Below are 18,671 nucleotides of genomic sequence, written 5' to 3'. Positions count from 1 at the left end.
GGTTGCTGGATCTGAGCATATACCTGGAACTATCACCACATGATTTCCTGCCTCCAACTGGTCCTACCACAACTCCTTTCACTGAGTGTCCGACTTGCTAATTCTCACTGTGCACTATATCAGTTCATATAAGGCCATACAATATAGGAACATAGTAGGCTAGTCAGTCTCTAAAACATGCTCTGCAATTCCTTAAGATCATGGGTATACAGTCATAGAGATGTACAGTGTGGAAACAGATCCTTTAGCCTGACATGTCAATGCTGAACAGATACTCTAAATTAATCTGGCCCCATTTGCCAGCATTTGGCCCACATTCCTCTAAACTCTTCCTATCCATGTACCCATCCAGATGCCTTTTAAATGTTGTAATTGTACCAACCTCCACCACCTCTTCTGGCAGCTCATTCTAGACATGCACCCCGCTCTGCGTGAAAATGTTGGCATATTGGTCCTTTTTAATTCTTTCCTTGCTCACCTTAAACCCATGCCCTCTAGTTTTGGACTCCCCTACCCTAGGAAAAGTCCTTGGCTATTCATCCTATCTATGCCCTGAAGATTTTATAAACTTCTTTCAAGTCACCCCTTAGCCTCTAACATTCCTGGGAAAATAGTCCCAGCCTATTCAGCCTCTCCCTGTAGCTCAAACCCCCAAACCCTGGCAAACATCCTTGTAAATCTTTTCTGAACCCTTCCAAGTTTCACAACATCCTTGCTATAGCAGGCAGACCAGAACTGAATACAGTATTCCAAAAGTGGCCTCACCAATGTTACAATCGTAATGTGACCTCCCAACTCCCGTACTCAATGCACTGAACAATAAAGGCAAACATACCAAACGCCTTTTTCACTATCCTGTCTTGATCTAACATTCGTTATGCCCACATTCCTGTGTTTTCATCGTAACCCCTGATTCCCCTACTCATCAATAATCTATCTATATCAGCCTTGAATATACATGACTCTGCTCACATAGGTCTATATAGCAAGGAGCTCCAAAGCCACTCAATACACTGAGAGACAAAATATTTGACTCTTAAGTGTTGGTAATACAGCCTGTTTATATTCATTGCCAATGTTTTTACAACTAACAATTAAAGGTGTTCAAATAAATTGCGGTGGGGAGAAACATATAATTTTAGGTGACATCTCTATGTTTCTCTCTCTGGGTTTATTTACTGTCTGGATTTTAAATCCTTGGCCACTTCAGGATGATCTTACAAGCCTTTGCAGTGCAGGCACAAAATTGACTTAACATTTGCTTTACGTACACCACTACGTTCTGGATACTATAGACCGGCTCATTTATCCTTACTGACAAAATTCAGGACTAGGAAAACTAAAAATAGCCTTGCTTGCAACCTATGGGGAACCCACAGATCAGCACTAGATATATGAGGTGGTGCAAAAGTAGTAACTATCTCAGGAATCTGGTTACCATGGTATCAGAATGAGTTCCAATAAGCCTTAGAAATGAGCCAAGTAACCAATAAGGGTTCAGTCTTGTATTTACATAGTGCTGTGTTCCCAGTTCAAATACAAAACCAAATTGATTTCAATAACTTCTCAGTTGCAGTGAGATACATCATATTTGGATTTAATAATTAAACCAGACTTTCAGAAGAATGAGTGGAATATAATTTACAATAGAAAAGAAATATGTGTAGAAAATCCTTTGTTGTACACTTGATAGTGTTGTAGCATCCAGCGAGTTCAAGTTTAATAGATGCTATTGTTAAAGTGGGTAAAAAGTTCCTTTATAAAATTACAACGTATAGGTAAAACAAATTGCTCATGCCAGAGGAAGGATGGATTATCGATGCAATCTTATATGGTTCTGGGCCACAAGAAACATAGTGAGGTAGTATCGCACAGGTCCGGTGAAATCTTTCTTCATGTTTGGAGCGTGTCACTACATTTCTATGCTTTTGCTGAGCAGCAAAGTGAGTTTTTCACTAGGCAGCAGTGAAATAACTTCACAGAAGCCGGTATCCCTTTTACCAAAATCTCTCTTTATTTACACATGAATTGTCCTTGGTTTTAATACTGCCTCATTTAGAATCAGGTATGAGAGCGGCAGCATCTCTGATGCTCACTCTTTTTATATGTCAGCCAGGGCTCCCTACTTGGGTCAGATTAACAGTCCCAATCCAGGAACCCATATTCCATGAGGTCCAGGTGGCCGGCCTTGTTACAGCAGCAAGTTGTTGATTAAGGGCGTTACTGTTTGTCAAGCATCTATTAACACCACAAATTGTTAAATGCATCAATTGCTGACACACAAATTGCATTTTTGCAAATATTCAGGTTCCTCTCTTACCAAATGTGCCAAACGAGATGGACATTTAGAAATCTCGAAAGCAAATCAGAGTGGGTAACTGGTGAGTTCAGCTTGCCACTATCTGTACAGAACTTCCAGGTTGCTCAGCAACAAACAATACCTCAGGGCACATTACTGACGACATTGCACTCCTCAAAGGACATTGGCATCTGACATTTGCCAACCGTCCCATGACCATCATGGCATCTCTTTAATCCATTTTCGGGCAACTGAGGAAGCACAGAATTTCATTGCAGGGCACACTGGCAACTGGCAGTGAAAGGCTGCAGGACGGGCACTTTGCGTGCAGAGATGGGCACCCAGCTTGCAGACTGGGCCAAGGCTGCATCTCAAGACTGTTGACGTTCTCTCCTAGTGCTTACTCACTCGGTGTCTCCCTGCAGGCTTTGCTCCATGCCATCCCACGCCTTGCTACGGCATGCCAGTTAGCACATTGGCATTGGAGTTTCAGGTTGAACAAAAATGCTGGCCTTTATTGCCAGGCTCTTTTGCACAGATGCACCGAAAGGCTACATGTCATGCATATCATCAGGAATCTGTGTGGCTGGAGGCTTGAAATCAGTCAGACCGAGGACTGCATCCATCACTCATTAAGGAATGTACAGTGGGGCAATGTTGGGGGGAGAAAAATGAAGGGCAAGCAAGGCTGGGAGCAGGGAGGTGAGCCCAAGTATTTGTGGAGGTGAGAACAGTGACAGGGGAATTTCTAGGGATATGGGGGTTATGTGGAATGGCATTAGACTGTACGGCAGGCTATGGAAGAGGATGAATTGTGAGAGATGAACACCATGGCTTCAGAAAGGAGCATAGATGCTGTGGATCATTAAGATATAATGTCAGAGTTCAATGGCCAGCAAGGGCAATTGGAGATGAGGTTTGATAGGGTGGGTCTCCATGAGGGGGCTGTGGTGTAAGGGCCTATCAGGGTAGTGCAGGGTAAAAGGGGTCATGGAGGTTCCATAGGGGGTAGCTGGCAAAGCTTGAAACTGAAAGTTGGTTCCAGGCACTATGTACTTGCCTTCACCTGCCATTCTGTAGAAACACATTCCAAATGGAAGATACCTGGGACAATCCTCAAGGTGGGCAGAGTCAGCGTCCGTTTAATAGGTGAAAACACACGCTGTCCTTGTGGATGACAGAGGTCAGTTGCACTGGGTGTTACAGGCCAGATAGGACCTGACCGATGCCCAGTTCCGGTAGGATTGAGCTGGTTTCGGAAGACCGCTAAGGTTCCAGCACTTGGTTTGCATTGTGAGGGTGAGCTACAGTTCTGTGTTCTTCCCCTTTTGCTGGCTGTCAATAAAGGCTCATGATTGGACTTGTCCAAATGCCTTGCTAGTATGTGATTTTCCTCTGATGCACTATGACAGGATCCAGATCTACAGTGGGCATTGAGGAAACAGTGGCAGAAGCTTTTAGAAATGGTGTTTAGAAGGGATGTAGCAAAGAACAGGGAAAGTGTGTGGCTGGTGGTAAAACAGTGACTAGGCTGAGAAAATGTGGATGCACGTATAAGCGAGCGTCAGTCATGCTGGCTGAGTTCTGTATGTACACAGCATGGTCTTGTGGCTGCTGTTCAGTATACTGCCAGTGAGGGGCAATACCTGCCTGGGCACACTGCGACCTTTCAAAGATGGTGCAGGTTGCTGGTCTTTTGGTCCAACATGTGGTGAGTCGTCCCTAGAACACAGGGTGGTAAGTTGGGGATAGAATTGGACATGAGGGACACCATGGTGGTGGAGGAGGTAGTTAATGAGGTGTGTTTGGTAAGATACAGTGAGAAATATTGCAGAGCTTCAAGGTGAGAGTCTCCCTAAAAAACTTATTGTATATCCCACTTAGCCAAAAAAGAGTAAGATTCTGCCCAGCGCTACTAACAATAGGATTTCAGGGCCTTCTGACTCACTGCCAGTATAGAAACAGATTCTCATTCCTGTTCTGTCTTTCACTAAATCAGGACACTGCACAGTTAAGTGCCCTTGATGTGTAGCCACTATTGTAGAGAAATGTGACGACTAATTCAAACGCAGCAACGAAGTTAACAATCAGATAAACAAACTTAGTGATGCTTAATAAGGGTTGAGGGATAAATATTCACCAGAAGACCAGAGCAATGTTCTGCTGTTCTTGGAATTGTAATTGAGGTTGTGAAATTGTATCTCTGACAGTGTAGCACTCTTTTGGAACTGCAGTTGAATGTCAGGCTGAAATAAAAACAAAGTGCTAGAGAGACTCCAAAGATCTGGCAAGTACAATTACAACATTTAAGAAGCATTTGGACGGGTACATGAATAGGAAATATTTGGAGGGACATGGGCCAAACACAAGTAAAGGGACTAGTCTATTTTGGAAAAGCTCGTTAGTGTGGGTGAGTTGAACTGAAGGGTCTGTTTCAGTGCTGTACGACTCTATAACTGTTTTTATTTCGGATTTCCAGCATCTGCAATATTTTATTTTAGTTTAAATGTTGATCTCGATTGTGCTGTGGTCTTTGAAGTTGGACCCATACCCACGTCCTCCTGTGTCATTCATAAGAGTGCTATAGCTGAGCCAGTGTTGAGCCAGAGCAATGTTCTGCTGTTCTTGGAATTGTAATTGAGGTTGTGAAATTGTATCTCTGACAGTGTAGCACTCTTTTGGAACTGCAGTTGAATGTCAGGCTGAAATAAAAACAAAGTGCTAGAGAGACTCCAAAGATCTGGCAAGTACAATTACAACATTTAAGAAGCATTTGGACGGTTAGTTATATTAGTTATTAGTTATAATCATAAAATTGGAGAGTTTTTTTTGTTTCACGGCATATGGACTTCACCAGACATGGGCATCACCGGCAAGGCTAGCAGTAATTGCTGATTCCTGAATGACCTTAAACGATATAATTTGACAGGCCATTTCTGAGGGCAGTAAGAGTCAACTGCATTGTCTTGGGTCTTGAGTCTCAAACAAGCTAGAACAGGTAAAGATGGCAGATTTCTTGCACTGAAGAACAATAGTGAACTAAATGAATTTTTACAACAATCAGTCTCATTACCATTAACCGCGTAATAAAAACCAAAAGAACTGTGGCTGCTGTAAATTAGGAACAAAAACAAAGTTGCTGGAAAAGCTCGGCAGGTCTGGCAGCATCTGTGAAGGAGAAACAGAGTTAACGTTTTGGGTCTAGTGACTCTTCCACAGAACTGATGGTGGCTGGGAAAACGTCAGTTTATATACAGAAAATAGGGAGGTGGGTGGGGTAGGGAGTAAACAATAGGATAGATCCTAAAGAGAGAGAAAGACAGTTGGACAGACAAAGGAGTTGCTCACGATCAGGCTGGGAGGGTGAATAGCTGTAAATGGGGTCTGTTAGTGACTAACAACAGGGGGTGTGTAATGGCAGACTATGTGGTAACAAGGCCCGGTGTGTGGGGTGGGGGGCAGGGACACGGGAGAGTTTAGGCCCTAAAATTATCGAACTCAATATTGAGTCTGGAGGGCTGTAAGGTCCCCAAGCGGAAAATGAGGTGTTGATCCTCCAGCTTGCTCTGGGCTTCACTGGAACACTTTAGCAAGCCGGAGACAGAGATGTTGGCCAGAGAGCAGGGTGGTGCATTGAAGTGGCAGGCAACAGGTAGTTCAGGGTCTTTTTTGCAAGCAGAATGTAGATGTTCTGCGAAATAGTCACCAAGTCTACACTTTGTTTCCCCAATATAGAGGAGACCACATTGTGAGCAGCGAATGCAGTAGACTAGATTCTGGGAAGTGCAGGTGAAGTGTTGCTTCACCTGGAAGGTATGTTTGGGCCCTTGGATACTGGGGAGGGAGGAGGTAAATGGGCAGGTGCTGCACCAGGGGCTGCACCTTCGCCGGTTACAGGGGAAAGTGTTGTAGGGCTGTGGGGAGGTGTTGGGGTGAATGAGCTGTGGACCAGGGTGTCCCTGAGAGAACGGTCCCTGTGGAAGGTGGACAAGGGAGGGGAAGAGAATACGTATCTGGTGGTGCATCTCACTGGAGGTGGCAGAAATGACGTCTGATGATTTTCTGGGTGTGGATGCTGATGGGATGGTAGGTGAGGATAAAGGGAGCCCTATCGCTGTTGCAGGAGGGAAAAGAAGGGGTGAGGTTGGAAGTGCAGGAGATGGGTCGGACCTGGTTGAGGGCCCTGTCGACAACAGAGCTGGGGAATCCTCGGTTGAGGAAGAAGATGGATATTTCGGAGTCTCCCTTGTCAAAGTTGGCCTCATCTGAACATATACGACGGAGACAGAGGAACTGAGAGAGTGGGATGGAGTCTTTATAGGAAGCAGGGTATGAGGATGTATAGTCCAGATAACTGTGGGAGTCAGTGAGTTTGTAATGGATATAAGTGGCCAGGCTATCCCCAGAAGCAGAAATGTCGAGGAAGGGAAGGGAAGAGTCAGAGATAGACCAGTGAAAATGAGGACAGGGTGGAAATTGGAGGCGAAATTGATGCAGTTTTCTAACCCAGATGAGAGAGAGAAGCAGCACCGATGATATCATCGATGTATTGGAGAAAGAGTTGTGGGTGGGGGCCAGAATAGGACAGGAACAAGGAATGTTCCACGTACCCCACCGATTACCATTAAGTTGGCTTTATACTTCAGATTCTATTGAATTTGAATTTTACCATCTGCCATGATGGGATTCAAATCCATATCCCCAGAACACTAGCCTGTGATTCTGGATTACTAATTCAATGACATGATCAATTTGTCACCATCTCCACCCAAAACCACCCTGTGTGATTTCTGTTGGGCTATGGGCAGGGAATACCATGCATTCACATATGAAATTGGTATTGTCTGAGTTTAGAGCAATCCCTTACCTCTGACTCAAAGGATTGTGGGGATCTTGAGAAAATAATCCAGGATACTTCACTGAAGATGACCATTATTTGTCCAGTCAAACATGGTTGACTGAAATATGTAAGATTGGCTCCCCCTACTGGTTTATAGACAAAGCATGAGCACAATTATGTTCAAGCGTGATCGTAGCTTTTCTCAAATTGTCAATATTTGTTGGCAAATTACCTTTGCCAGGTCCATTTTTCTTCATTACACAAATTTGGAAACACCTCTACTCATCAACACGAACTTGAAAATTATTCGGAATCAAGGAGATAGCTGAGTTTTTTTATTATAACCTAAAATACTTGCAAATCTTCAATTACTTTTGTCATATAGCCCCCTGTTGTGTTGGTAAATACAGCAGCCAATTAGTGAACATCAAAATCCCAATTAACATTGTATTTTTATAGCTCTAAAGTCTTCCACAGTCTTCCACAGCCAATGAACTACTTTTGAAGTGTTTCTATGCTGGAATGTAAGAAACATAAACTGGAGAGAAAACATCAACGGCTGAGACTGTTTACCAGGATAATGTATTTAATTTGTTCTTTCTTTACAGAGCCATGCAGCCCATTGTGTTCCTCTGGGCTAATGGAACCAGCAGAATGGATCAGAGTTTTAACATTTCATCAGGATAACGGCACCTCTGAAAAGCCAGTATTCCTTTTGTACTGTCATGAACCACCCAGATTAAGCACTTTAGCACATTTAAACTGGTCTGGGGCTTTAGTTGACTGAAGGCTGCATCCTTTTAATGGAAAGCACCATTTGTGCAGCCAGTGCATTGTAATGACAAGAAACAGTTTGTTTAACCTGCAGCTGATTTGATTTGTTATATTTATTGTCACATATATTTGTTACAATTACAGTGAAAAGTATTGTTTAATGTTCTGGATGTGAGTTTGCTCGCTGAGCTGGAAGGTTCGTTTTCAGACGTTTCGTCACTTTTTTTTATTTGAAAAAATATAGTTTATTCATGGAATGTACAAAAAACACATTTATACACCTACCCAGTCATGCAAGCCGCTCCGGGTTACCCAGGGGGTACGTACACCGACTAAAAGGAAAAAAAAAACAAAAGAAGAGAAAAAAACAAAGCAAAGAAAATACCCCGGCAGTCATCTCCCCACACTGTCCCCGTTGGCCCCCCGACCAGTTGGGGAAGGCGCCAGCTGGGCCCAGTTACCAGATAGGGCCGTTTTTTCTATTCTGGACGAGGGGTTTCATACGGTGGTCTTTCCCCACTGCGCCTTGGCGGCAGCTGCTTTAGCGCGTCCCTCAGCACGTAGTCCTGGACCTTGGAGTGCGCCAGTCTGCATCACTCGGTCGGGGTCAGTTCTTTCAGCTGGCAGACCAGCAAGTTGCGGGCAGACCAAAGAGCGTCTTTCACCGCATTGATGGTCCTCCAGGCACAGTTGATGTTGGTCTCGGTGTGCATCCCGGGAAACAGCCCGTAGAGCATGGAGTCCCGTGTCACGGAGCTGCTCGGGACGAAACTCGACAAATACCACTGCATCCCCCTCCAGACCTCCTGCGCATAGGCACACTCCAGAGGGAGGTGATTGACAGTCTCGTTCCCCCCGCAGCCGCCTCGAGGGCAGCGTGCGGTGGCGCAGTGATCCCGGGCAGGCATAAAGGATCTCACTGGCAAAGCCCCTCTCACCGCCAGCCAAGCAATGTCCTTGTGCTTGTTTGAAAGTTCTGGCGATGAGGCATTCTGCCAAACGACTTTGACAGTCTGCGTGGGGAACCACACGACGGGATCCACCCTCTCCTTTTCCCGAAGGGTCTCAAGGATACTATGTGCTGACCACTGCCTGACGGCCTTGTGGTCAAAGGTGTTTCCCTTCAAAAATTTCTCCACGAAGGACAGGTGGTACGGGACGGTCCAACTACTCGGAGCGTTCCGCGGCAACGAGCCAGGCCCATCCTTCGCAACACCGGGGACAGGTAGAACCTCAGTAAGTAGTGACACTTGGTGTTTGCGTATTGAGGATCTACGCACAGCTTGATGCAGCCGCACACAAAGGTAGCCATCAGGTCGAGGGTAGCATTCAGTGCGTTTTTCCCCCATTTTCCAGGTCTTTGTACATGGTGTCCCTGCGGACCCGGTCCATCCTCGACCCCCAGATGAAGTGGAAGATGGCCCGGGTGACCGCAGCGGCGCAGGTCCAGGGAATAGGCCAAGCCTGTGCCACATACAACAATACTGAAAGCCCCTCGCACTTGACAACTAGGTTCTTACCCGCGATGGAGAGGGACCGGAGCGTCCACCTGCCCAGCTTCTGCTTCAATTTGGTGATACGCTCCTCCCAAGTCTTAGTGCACGCCCCAGCTCCACCGAACCAAACACCTTCAGGCAGCCTGTCCTGACAGTGAAGGGGATGAAGGAGCGGTCGTCCCAGTTCCCGAAGAACATGGCCTCACTCTTACACCTACTGACTTTGGCACCCGAGGCCAGTTCAAACTGGCCGCAGATGTCCAACAGTCGACTCACCGACCGACGATCGGTGCAGAAGACGGCGACATTGTCCATGTACAGGGAGGTCTTGACCTGAAGGCCTCCACTGCCTGGGATAGTCACACCCTTCAGGCTCATGTCCTTCCTGATGGATGCGGCGAAGGGCTCCACACAGCACACGAACAAGGCAGGAGAGAGCGGGCATCCCTGCCTGACTCCAGATCTAACAGGAAAACTGTCTGATTCCCATCTGCTGATCGAGACTGCGCTAACGATGTTGGTGTAGAGCAGCCGGATCCAATTGCGGATGCCCTCCCCCAACCTCAATTTGGAGAGGACGTCCCTCATGTAAGCATGAGAGACCCTGTCGAAGGCCTTCTCCTGGTCCAGGCTGACGAGGCAGGTGTCCACCCGCCTGTCCTGTATGTAGGCGATCGTATCCCTGATGAGCACGAGGCTCTCAGCGATCTTCCTGCCCGGCACAGCACAGGTTTGGTCAGGGTGAATCACTGACTCCAGGACAGACCTGACCCGGTTGGCTATGACCTTGGCCAGGATTTTGTAGTCCACGTTCAATAGTGAAATGGGACGCCAATTCTTAATTTCTTCCCTCTCCCCCTTCCTCTTGTAAATGAGGGTGATGATGCCCTTCCTCATGGACTTGCACATTTCCCGAAGCGCACTATCGTACACCTCCAGCAGGTCCTGGCCGACCAGGTCCCATAGAGTGGAATACAGCTCGGCCTGTAAGCCGTCGCTCCCGGGAGTCTTATTCCTCTCCAAGGACTTGAGGGCTCTGGTCAGATCGTCCAGGGGTATCGGCCGGTCCAGCCACCCCCTCGTGCAGTCGTCTAAAAGCTCCGTGATAGACGACAGGAAAGACTCAGAGGCCGTGCTGTCCTTGGGCTTTGCGTTGTACAGTCTGGCATAGAAGGATCTGCTGATCCTCAAAATGTCGGGCCGAGACGACGTTACCGAGCCGTCGTCTTCCTTCAGCCGGCTAAGCACAGAGCTCTCTTTGTGCACCGTCTGAAAGAAGAAATGCGAGCACGTCTCGTCCTGCTCCGCGGAGCGGACCCTGGACTGGAAGATTATCCTGGAGGCCTCCACGGCGAAGAGCGAGGCTTGCTGGCCCCTAACCTCGTGGAGGTCCTCTGTGACATCGACCCCCATCAACTGCAGAAGGAGCAGGTTCTGCACCCTTTTCTGGAGTCGCGACAGCTTTCCCCGCCTCTCTCTCGCCTTCCGAACACCCTTGCGGACAAAGAGCATCTTGATGTTCTCCTTCACCGTCTCCCACCAGTCGCCCGGAGACTCAAAGAGGGGTTTCACAGTTCTCCAACCAGCGTACTCCCTCTTAAGCTCCTCGACGTTCTCTGGAGTCAACAGAGTCGTGTTGAGCTTCCATGTCCCCTTGCTGGCCAGCTGGTCGTCCTGTAAGTGACAGTCGGCCAGCAGGAGGCAGTGGTCAGAGAAGAACACAGGCTCGATGCCGGTGGACCTGACCGAGAACGCCCGTGACACAAGCAGGAAGTCTATCCTTGAGCGGATAGACCGGTCCGGCCGCGACCAGGTGTCTCTGCTGTGCTCCGTCTGCAGGGGTGCTGAAGACGTCTTGGCGTCCTTCACTGTGCCCATCAGGAATCTGGACGTGACGTCCAGTTGACTCCCCCCACCCGCTGTCCCCACGCTGGATCTTCCATCTGCATCGATGATGCAGTTGAAGTCTCCGCCTAGGATGACCGGCCTGGACGTAGCCAGCAGGGGTGGAAGCCGCTGCAGGACGGCCAACCGCTCACTCCGTACCGCTGGGGCGTACACGTTGATCAGCCTCAGGGGAGCATTCCTGTAGGTGACATCAGCCAATAGGAGGTACCCCCCCACCACCTCCTGAACTTGAGAGATGGTGACGTTGCGCCCCTGCAGCAGAATAGCCAGGCACGAGGAGCGACAGTCGTTACCCCCCGACCAGATCGAAGACCCACAGGTCCAGGCGCCGGACCAATTCCCGTACCTGCCGAGGTGCGGTATCCCGCACTCCTGCAGAAACAGGAGGTCCGCCTTGACGGTGGTCAGGTAGGCCAACGTGGACACACATCTTGTGGTGGACTTGACGCTGCGCATATTAATGCTCGCAACTCGTACCCCCATTGTGGGCAGTGACCGCAGTACCCTCTCCAAGGTCCAGCCCCTCCATCTGTCCCTTCATGCCCATTGCCCAGGCTAACTACTGGATGCTCTCCGGGCTCAGGAAACCGTCCGTGCTGCCTTCCGGGTGGCATCCCCCCGTCGGGGGTACGGAGGCAGGAGAGTCCAGCTCTGGGTCAGGCTGGGGACATGCTGTTTCCTCCTTCCCGCCTGAAAGTTCCGGGGGGCCCTCCAGGGCCCCAGTGGCGTGTGACTGGTTGTCGGAGGGAGCCTCAGGACGCCTCCCATCACCTGGAAGCGGGGTGCTGTTTTCCTTCTCCCTTGAGATCTTTAGCTTCTGCTTTGGGTGGGCCTTCTCCGAATTTCCCTTGTCAGAGGAGCTCTTATATCCCCCCTGTAGCTGCCTCTTCCCGCCTGATGGTTGTGGTGCCTGGGCCCACCGGCGCGCCTTCCTCCTCGCTTTCCGGACCATCGTACAATCCCCTGGGTCACCTGTCGCCTCCTCCATCAACTCCAGGTTGTCGGGGGTCGGGGGGGAGCGGAGCCTGCAGAGGCGCTTTGCTGGCCTCGGGTACATCCTGCGGGGCTGGGCCCTCCTGCAAGACCTGGCCCTCCTGCACATTAGGGGGCTCCTTGCAGGTCCCTGGTGCCTTCCTATCCTCCGGGGGGGCTTGCCCTGCATTGCCCCTACCGGCGACCTGGGTGTAGGTGGTCCCCCGCCGCGGGCATGCCCTATAGAGGTGGCCCGCTTCCCCGCAAAGGTTGCAGCTTTTTTCTTGTGGGCAATCCTTTGCAAGGTGTCCCTCCTCCCTGCAGATGGTGGCTTTGCAGTCGGCCGCCACGTGACCTGACCTACCACAGACATGGCAGACTTTAGGTTGCCCGGCATAGGTCAGGTAGCCCTTGCTCCCGCCAATTGGGAAGCTGGACGGTGGGTGTATGATGTTCCCGTCTGCGCCCATCTTCAACGTCACCTTGACCTGCCTCTTATTGGTCCAGATCCCGAAGGGGTCCATGATGTCAGTTAGGTCCCCTTCCACCTTCACGTACCTTCCGAGGAAGGTCAGGACATCAACTACTGGCACATGCAGGTTGTACATGTGTACAGTCACCATACGGCTCCTCTGCACTGGCATCAAGAACAGCGGGACAGTGTTCAGTACAGAGAGGGGGCCCTCACCTCCTTTCTCCTTGAAAACCTCCAGGAAGCGCTCGCAAAGCTTGGCACTCCTGAAGGTTACATCGTAGAAACCTCCTCCGGGGAAATCCTGCAGGCAGTAAATGTCCGCAGCAGCGAACCCACAACAGTCCAACAGGACCCTCTTCACGAAGAAGGTGCTGTCCACAGGTGCACCTTCATCCACCTTCTTCACGGAAACACGGATGGTGTTCCGGACCCCCTGACCTGGGGCACGAGCACTTGCCGCAGCCATCGTTGCAGGTTGGCTGCTCCCCTGAACCAGCATTAGGCCGAAGCCAGCATTAAGATCCACCGGTTGCAAGGGTGCACAGCCAACCAGACGTCTTCCTTCCACCTCCAACACAGTCATGCTCTCCTCTTCTTGGTCCACAAAAGAGTGGGTCTTTATTATGTTCTGGATGTAAGCTGGTTCACTGAGCGGGAAGGTTCCTTCCTAGACGTTTCGTCACCATTCTAGGTAACATCAGTGAGCCTCCGGTGAAGCACTGGTGTTATGTCCCACTTTCTATTTATCTGTTTAGGTTTCCTTGGGTTGGTGATGTCATTTCCTGCATTGGTGATGTCATTTCCTGTTCTTTTTCTCAGAGGATTTGCAAAAATACCTTGCAAGAACTGTGACAAACACTACATTGGACAAACAGGCAGAAAGCTAGCCACCAGGATACACGAACATCAACTAGCCACAAAAAGACATGATCCACTTTCACATACAGATGAGGAAGTACACCACTTTGATTGGGACAACACATCCATCCTAGGACAAGCCAAACACAGACACGCACGAGAATTCCTGGAAGCATGGCATTCCCACCAGAACTCCATCAACAAACACATTGATTTGGAGCCCATCTGCCATCCTCTGAGAAAAAGAACAGGAACTGACATCACCAACCCAAGGAAACCTAAACCAATAAATAGAAAGCGGGACCTAACATCAGTACTTCATCGGAGGCTCACTGATGATGTTACCTAGAATGGTGACGAAACGTCTGAAAACGAACCTTCCAGCTCAGCGAGCAAACTCACATCCAGAAACTCAACCTGAGCTACAAATCTTCTCAAAACTCGCTATTGTTTAATGTCACTACTCTCTGCTGTCATCTTAAAACATAGAGAATAAACCAAAACACACAATATAAAGCGAAAAGAGATCTATAAAGTTCATCTTATAGTCTTATCTTAATAAACTGTGGTGGTCTTTGGAATAGTTCCTGCTTCTGGCTCAGCCATGGGTCTGAATTCAGGCTCTTCCACCCCAATGCCTCGAGTTCATGCTGCTATCCAAAGTCACTGTTGCAATAATCTGTCTACCGTACAATTGAGCAATACCATATATGAATTTCTGTGTTAGTGCGATGTCAAGTAAATGGGCTCTACGTCCCAACAATTAGCTGATCAAATCAAATGACAACGTTCCTTGTATTGTTCATATTAGCCAGACTGCAGACTATACTCAACCAGCCAGTGTTTGAAAAACTTAAAGCAGTGTATCTGTTGTTAGATGTTGTTATTGCAATTGGGCAGTATCTACTGAACAATCCTGAATATGCGAAAATAGTAAAAAACAAACAAGCTAAGGTAATCAGTGAAACTCATTATGTGGCTTTTTTGTGCCCACTAGAAGTGACATAGATTCATACAGACAAACCAAATCTCTCCAAACGAAAGGAATATATTCAAGACTTGTGTCTTTTCTGATTTAACCAGAATCTTTGAGAGTCCAATTCCCACATTGTTTACTCCATGGCAATACCTTAGCCAATCAGTGTTGACCTAGCAACCAAACAATACCTTTTCTCCTGTAATATAAATTACTACGATCATTTCAAATATGGTATTCTTACATTTTTAAGACAAAAAGCTTCGGTGACATGTTTTTCATTTAATCAGTATTCAAATTCTGTGCTACCAAGTGACTGTTTCAATATTCAAGATGTCATGAAATCTCATACTGGAAGTTAAAATACATAAATTCAGGGGTTTTTCATATCAGAGCAGGAAAGTTCTTTAAAGTAAAGACTGGAAATGCTCAGTAAATCTGACAACATCTGTGGAGAGAAAGTCAGAGTTTACCTTTCAGGTTGGTGAGCTTTCATTCTAACTGTTCTGATGAAAAGTAATTGACTTGGAACATTGGCTTGGCTTGTGCTGATCACTGGGATTCTCCCTGTCTCACTGTCAGCCGTTTTACCAACAACAGAATCAAATGCAGAGTGGTTGTCACCTTATGGGGGCAGGCAGCTGATTTATATGATTAAAGGACCAACAAGGAATCATTTTATGTTGCCTTTGGCTCTTTCTCGATGGTGGGGTGATTGCTACCATCTGGATAAATGCCAGCGAAATGGAGATGGTGTTCCTGCCCACAATACAGCAGAGAAGGCTTCGTGGTAACAAATGGTTTCCCATTCAAGTCCGAGATAAGCAGACTTCTTTCTAAACTCTTGCAGGGTTGTAAGTCTTAGGAACCTCCTTCCCTAGAATGTGGTGAAGCACAAGGAGATCAGCAAAAGTTGGAGGTAGATTCTTAGTCAAGAAACTAAGGTGATGAGAAATAGGTGGAAAAATTGAATTGGGGCCACAGTCAGATCAGTCAAAGTTGCCACAGTCCTACCAGACCACATGGCTGCCCTCTCTCTAGAGATAAATGACCTGGGGCAGTTTAAACTGCGAGTCACCAAACATCAGGCAAGGGGAGAGATTGGGAATGAGAGTCCTTCATGGTAACTTCAGCTGGTGCAGGAATTACCTTCACTCTGTTGGCATCACGCTACATCGCAAACCAGCCATCCAGCTAACTGACCTAACCACTTACCTGACCCTTGGCTTTGTAAATTTCTCAATGTACCTAAACTAGGTTTCACACCCCCTACATTCCTTATAAGGATTACCCCTCCCAGTGGCATTGCTGTGGTTCTAGAATTTCTGGCCCTGTTGCTGGAGAGCATCAGGAACTTACACATCCTTATTATTTGAATAGCTGATCAATAGGAGGCCAATACAGGGACTGCCTGTGGTCAGGTTGTCTAGCATGCATTGGCTTGAGACTAACTGATGTCAGTGCATTGATACTCTTTGTAAAGTTTCAGCCTGTTACCTCGAATCTTGCCACAAATGTAGCTCAAGCTTCTGAATATTTCAATTCTTTTCAGTTTTCTTATTTAAGATTTCTAGCGTCTTCAGTATTTCACTTCGTATTAGGTTCTATAAAATGTCTTTCCTGTAACCTGAGTGGATCTTGAGTGTATTTTTTGTCTCCTTTTTAGGTGCTGTATAATGTCTTTAACTCATTTGTTGCAGTTGGAGCAGGGAATATTCAAAGCCTGGACTACTTCAAAGGCATAGGTATAAGAGTCCTACTGATTTGATTCGTTTTATTCTTGTCCATGTACCGAGATGCAGTGAAACATATTGTGTTGCGTGCTATCCAGACAAATCATACCTTCCAAAAGTACATCAGGGTACAGAATATAATGTTTGAGCTAAAGAGAAGTTGCAGAGAAAGATTAACTCTAATATATGCGAGGTCTGTTCCTAAGTCTGATAACAATGGGGAAGAACCTGTTCTTGAATCTGTTGGTATGTGTTTTCAAACTTTTGTATTTTCTACCAAATGGGAGATGGTGGGAGGGGTCTTTGATTATGTTGGTTGCTTTCCTGAGTCAATGGAAGGGAGGCTGGTTTTCGTGATGAACTGTGCTGAGTTCACAACATTCTGTAATTTCTTGTGGTCTTGGGAAGACCAGTTACCATACCAAGCTATAAGGCATCCAGATACTTTCTATGGTCAATCTATAAAAATTGGTAAGAGTCTTTGTGGGCCTGCCAAATTTCCTTAGCCTTCTGAGGAATTGGTGTGCTTTCTTGATTATTTATCGACAGATTGTTGGTGATATTTCCTCCTAGGACCTTGAAATTCTTGACCATCTCCACCTTGGAACCACTGATACAGACAGGAGCATGTCCTCCATACCGCTTCCTGAAATCAATGACTAGCTCGTTTGTTTTGCTGACATTGAGGGAGAGATTGTAGTCATTTCATCATTCAATTAAGCTCTGTATCTCTTCTCTGTAATCTGTACTGTAGTTGTTTGAGATCCAACACCACTATGGTGGTGTCATCAGCCAATTTGTAAATGGAGTTGGGTGAATTTGGCATAATGAGTATAGTAAGGGGCTGAAGACATGGCCTTGTGGTGTTGAGGATTATTGTGGAGGAGGTGTTGTTGCCTATTGGTACTGATTGCTGCCCGTGGGTCAGAAATTTGAGGATCCAGTCGCAGAAAGGGGTGCAGAATCCTAGGAATCAGAGCAGGGAATAGTCAAAGCCTGGGCTACTTCAAAGGCATAGGTATAAGAGTCCTACTGATTTGATTCGTTTTATTCTTGTCCGTGTACCAAGATGCAGTGAAACGTATTGTGTTGCATGCTGTCCAGACAAATCATACCTTCCAAAAGTACATCAGGGTACAGAATATAATGTTTGAGCTAAAGAGAAGTTGCAGAGAAAGATTAACTCTAACATATGCGAGGTCTGTTCCTAAGTCTGATAACAATGGGGAAGAAGCTGTTCTTGAATCTGTTGGTATGTGTTTTCAAACTTTTGTATCTTCTACCAAATGGGAGATGGTGGAGTTGTTTGAGATCCAACACCACTATGGTGGTGTCATCAGCCAATTTGTAAATGGAGTTGGGTGAATTTGGCATAACGAGTATAGTAAGGGGCTGAAGACATGGCCTTGTGGTGTTGAGGATTATTGTGGAGGAGGTGTTGTTGCCTATTGGAGATGAGTTTGGCTGGAATTATGGTGTTGAAGGAAGAGATAAAGTCAATAAATAGGAGTCTGACGTAGGTATCCTTGTTATACAGATTTTCCAGGGATGAGTGTGAGGCCAGGGAGATTGCAACAGTAATCTAATAGACCATAAGGAGCAGAAAGAAGACAAATATAATAAAAGCTAACTGGTTTGCTTAACGTCCTTTGGAAGAAAGAAACCAGGCTTACCTAATGCAAACTGTGTGTGATTCCAGTCCCATACCAATGCATGCGAAACATCCCTCTGCTGTAGCCTAGCAGATTACTCTATGTTATCAATTTAACAATGAAAAAAAAATGCAAGCACTCCTTCAGTATTGCATTGGTTTGTCAGCTTAGATTACATGTGTAAATATCTGAAGTAGTACTTGAACCTACAATCTCTTAACTCAGAGTTAACAACGATTTGACCTGCAATATTCTTAAATGTTAATACTGGGAAGATCAAAACTATTGTTTTTGGCCCCTTTCACAAACTCTGTTTCTAAGCCACTGACTCAATAGCCTTGCCTAGCAACTTTGAAGCTGAACCAAAGCTCATAAATGTAGATTTGTATTTGACTGCAGAATGAATTCCCTACTTCACATCTATGCGTTTCCTTAAGATTACAATCACTCTGTCATATCACCCAGCTCTGCTCCCTGCCTCAGCTCATCTCCTGCTGAAATTTTTGCTCCCTCTGAACATGCCTGTGGCATTGCATTCCTGGTCAACCACCCAGCAGCTATAAACTTAAGTCTATCCAAAACTCTGCTCCTGCATCTGTATCACACCACATCCCACCCATTATCATCCCTGTCATTATTGACTTACATTAGCTTCCAGTTAAGCAACACATTGATTTTAAAATGTTCA

The 18,671-nt window shown here is 46.8% G+C and overlaps 1 protein-coding gene across 2 annotated transcripts in view; it reads left to right on the top strand.

Annotated features, from left to right (window-relative positions):
• Nucleotides 1–18,671, top strand: part of LOC125463261 (sodium/hydrogen exchanger 3-like) — a 133,051-nt gene that overhangs the window by 61,889 nt on the left and 52,491 nt on the right. For both annotated transcript variants that reach the window (XM_048554309.2, XM_059652662.1), the window contains exon 4: nt 16,265–16,343. In XM_048554309.2, coding sequence (XP_048410266.2) covers nt 16,265–16,343 — 79 coding nt within the window. The remainder of the gene's footprint in view (nt 1–16,264; nt 16,344–18,671) is intronic.

This window comes from Stegostoma tigrinum, chromosome 2, assembly GCF_030684315.1.
Source record: "Stegostoma tigrinum isolate sSteTig4 chromosome 2, sSteTig4.hap1, whole genome shotgun sequence".
In the NCBI taxonomy this organism is placed as follows: Eukaryota; Metazoa; Chordata; class Chondrichthyes; order Orectolobiformes; family Stegostomatidae; genus Stegostoma; species Stegostoma tigrinum.
The sequence above is the reverse complement of the archived record's forward strand: the minus strand, read 5'-3'. Positions and strand labels throughout refer to the sequence as shown.